Source organism: Phoxinus phoxinus (genome assembly GCF_949152265.1).
Source record: "Phoxinus phoxinus genome assembly, chromosome: 8".
Taxonomy (NCBI): domain Eukaryota; kingdom Metazoa; phylum Chordata; class Actinopteri; order Cypriniformes; family Leuciscidae; genus Phoxinus; species Phoxinus phoxinus.
In genome coordinates, this window is record NC_136883.1 from 38,736,508 (window position 1) to 38,739,007 (window position 2,500).

A 2,500-nucleotide genomic window follows, 5' to 3' on the forward strand; every position below is an offset into this window, starting at 1 on the left:
CTGTGTGTGTGTGTGTGTGTGTGTTCTCTTCTGTGTGTGTGTGTTCTCTTCTGTGTGTGTGTGTTCTCTTCTGTGTGTTTGTGTTCTCTTCTGTGTGTTTGTGTGTGTGTGTGTTCTCTTCTGTGTGTGTGTGTTCTCTTCTGTGTGTTTGTGTTCTCTTCTGTGTGTTTGTGTTCTCTTCTGTGTGTTTGTGTTCTCTTCTGTGTGTGTGTGTGTGTGTGTGTGTGTTCTCTTCTGTGTGTGTGTGTGTGTGTGTGTTCTCTTCTGTGTGTGTGTGTTCTCTTCTGTGTGTTTGTGTTCTCTTCTGTGTGTTTGTGTTCTCTTCTGTGTGTTTGTGTTCTCTTCTGTGTGTTTGTGTTCTCTTCTGTGTGTGTGTGTTCTCTGTGTGTGTGTGTTCTCTTCTGTGTGTGTGTGTGTGTGTGTGTTCTCTTCTGTGTGTGTGTGTGTGTGTGTGTGTGTGTGTGTGTGTGTTCTCTTCTGTGTGTGTTCTGAGCCTCTTCTGTCACTAAACATGTTTATATGCTGATAACAGATGTGTGTTTGACGCACATTAATGACACCGAGAGCAGTTTAGTAGGCTACTGTCACTTTAAGACCCGATATAGTGAAGCGCATCTGATCATGTGTTCAGTGACGTCGACGATCGACTGTTGTGACTGCTCCTGGTGTCTGACTGCGGCCTGACGTGTGTGTGTGTGTGTGTGTGTGTGTGTTTCAGTTTACACGACACACGGATACTCTGCAAACAACAGCTACGGCAGCCAGTCGTGGTACAGCTACCCGTCCAACGGCTACTCGAGCTCCTATCCCTCATACTGGAGTACCAGCGGAGCGACCGGCCAATCACAGCTGAGCAGCGGAGCAATCGGCCAATCACAGCTGAGCAGCGGCGCAGTGCAGTATCCGGTGCGCCAGCAGAGCGCCTTCCTACTGCCGGTGAGAGACCGCGAGAGTCACACCTGTCAATCAACACTGCTGTGACATCTGTTAACTGTGTGTGTGTGTGTGTGTGTGTGTGTGTGTGTGTGTGTAGGAGGAGGCAGCGTCAGACAGAGCAGACGGCGACTCCAGCCCAGAGCAACACACCGTAGAAGAGAAAACACAGGTGTGTGTGTGTGTGACATAGTGATGGTATCACGTGTTCATTCTGAGATGTGTGTGTGAGAGAGAGACTGTGATAGTATCACATGTTTATTCTGAGATTGCTCTGATGTGTGTGTGTGTGTGTGTGTGTGTGTGTGGGCTTGGTTTATTATGCATTGTGGGAACCGAATGTCCCCACAAGGATAGTAAAACCTGAGATTCACCTCCATTGTGGGGACCAGCCAGCGGTCCCCATGAGGGGAATGGGTTAATAAACATACTAAATTATATATTTTTGAAAATGTAAAAATGCAGAATGTCTCCTGTGATGGGCAGGTTTAGGGATAGGGGCAGTGTAAGTGTGTGTGTGTGTGTGTGTGTGTGTGTGTGTGTGTGTGTGATGGGCAGGTTTAGGGATAGGGGCAGTGTAAGGGGATAGAATATACAGTTTGTACAGTATAAAAACCATTACGCCTATGGAATGTCCCCACAAGGATAGAAATGAAAGCTTGTGTGTGTGTGTGTGTGTGTGTGTGTGTGTGTGTGTGTGTGTGTGTCTGTCTCCAGGTCTGCACAGATGCTCCAGTGAAGGACGTCAGCGCTGTGGAGGACTGCAGGTCTCTATCCTCCTGTGATTTCTTTGTTAGTCTATTCTGCTGTTGTAAAGCTCTACTGTAGCTCTGCGTCTCCTACAACCGGTTCACACTCATTAATGTCCTCATAATCTGCAGCGTCGGCTCTTTTCTCTCAGTGTGTGAAGCGCTTCCATCACGCTTTCAGTCTCTAAGCCCCGCCTCTCTGAGAGCTGCTCTGCTGTGATTGGTCAGAAAGCAAACGCTCATTATCATATCTGAGTCTCAGCTCTTGATCACAGTGATACGAACAGTAACGATGGCGTGGGTTTACCGTCTCGATCTCAGAGAACAGCGTCTTCTCCACATGAACAACACGAACCCAACTCTTCAGTCTCAGATACACGAGTGTTAGAGGCGGGGCTAAGAGACGCCAATCAGCCAATCAGGACCACAGGCTGGCATTATGCTAATTAGTCACAAACGTACGCAGGATCATCAGGAAGTGAGACTGAATTACTGACGACTCGTTTCAGTTCCAAATCTTCTAGTGAACAAGAACTCAGTTTATCTGAACTCTTCTACAGCTTTATTACACAAAATGTAAAGTAACGTCCCAAAAAGCATTATAGCGCTAAATAATGATTCTGCTCTTCATGCGTGTGACTCTGTGTAACAGGTTTAGTTTTGGCTTCACCTTCATGAAGCGTTACTGAGTTTAGGCTGAGGAGAGAGACGCGAGTGACTTGATGTTTTTTATTCAGGACGTTGATGCCGCCGCCAGCTGGACCAATCAGGAAGAGATTACGAGAAGAGACCTGCAAAACCCTCACACTCACAGGTGT

The 2,500-nt window shown here is 47.3% G+C and overlaps 1 protein-coding gene across 1 annotated transcript in view; it reads left to right on the top strand.

Annotated features, from left to right (window-relative positions):
* The window catches only part of LOC307002693 (uncharacterized protein), a 6,929-nt gene that overhangs the window by 1,267 nt on the left and 3,162 nt on the right, over positions 1-2,500 (top strand). Inside the window, exons 2-5 of the mRNA XM_079620550.1 lie at positions 719-936; positions 1,034-1,105; positions 1,651-1,700; positions 2,420-2,496. Of these exons, the coding sequence (XP_079476676.1) occupies positions 719-936; positions 1,034-1,105; positions 1,651-1,700; positions 2,420-2,496 (417 nt within the window). The remainder of the gene's footprint in view (positions 1-718; positions 937-1,033; positions 1,106-1,650; positions 1,701-2,419; positions 2,497-2,500) is intronic.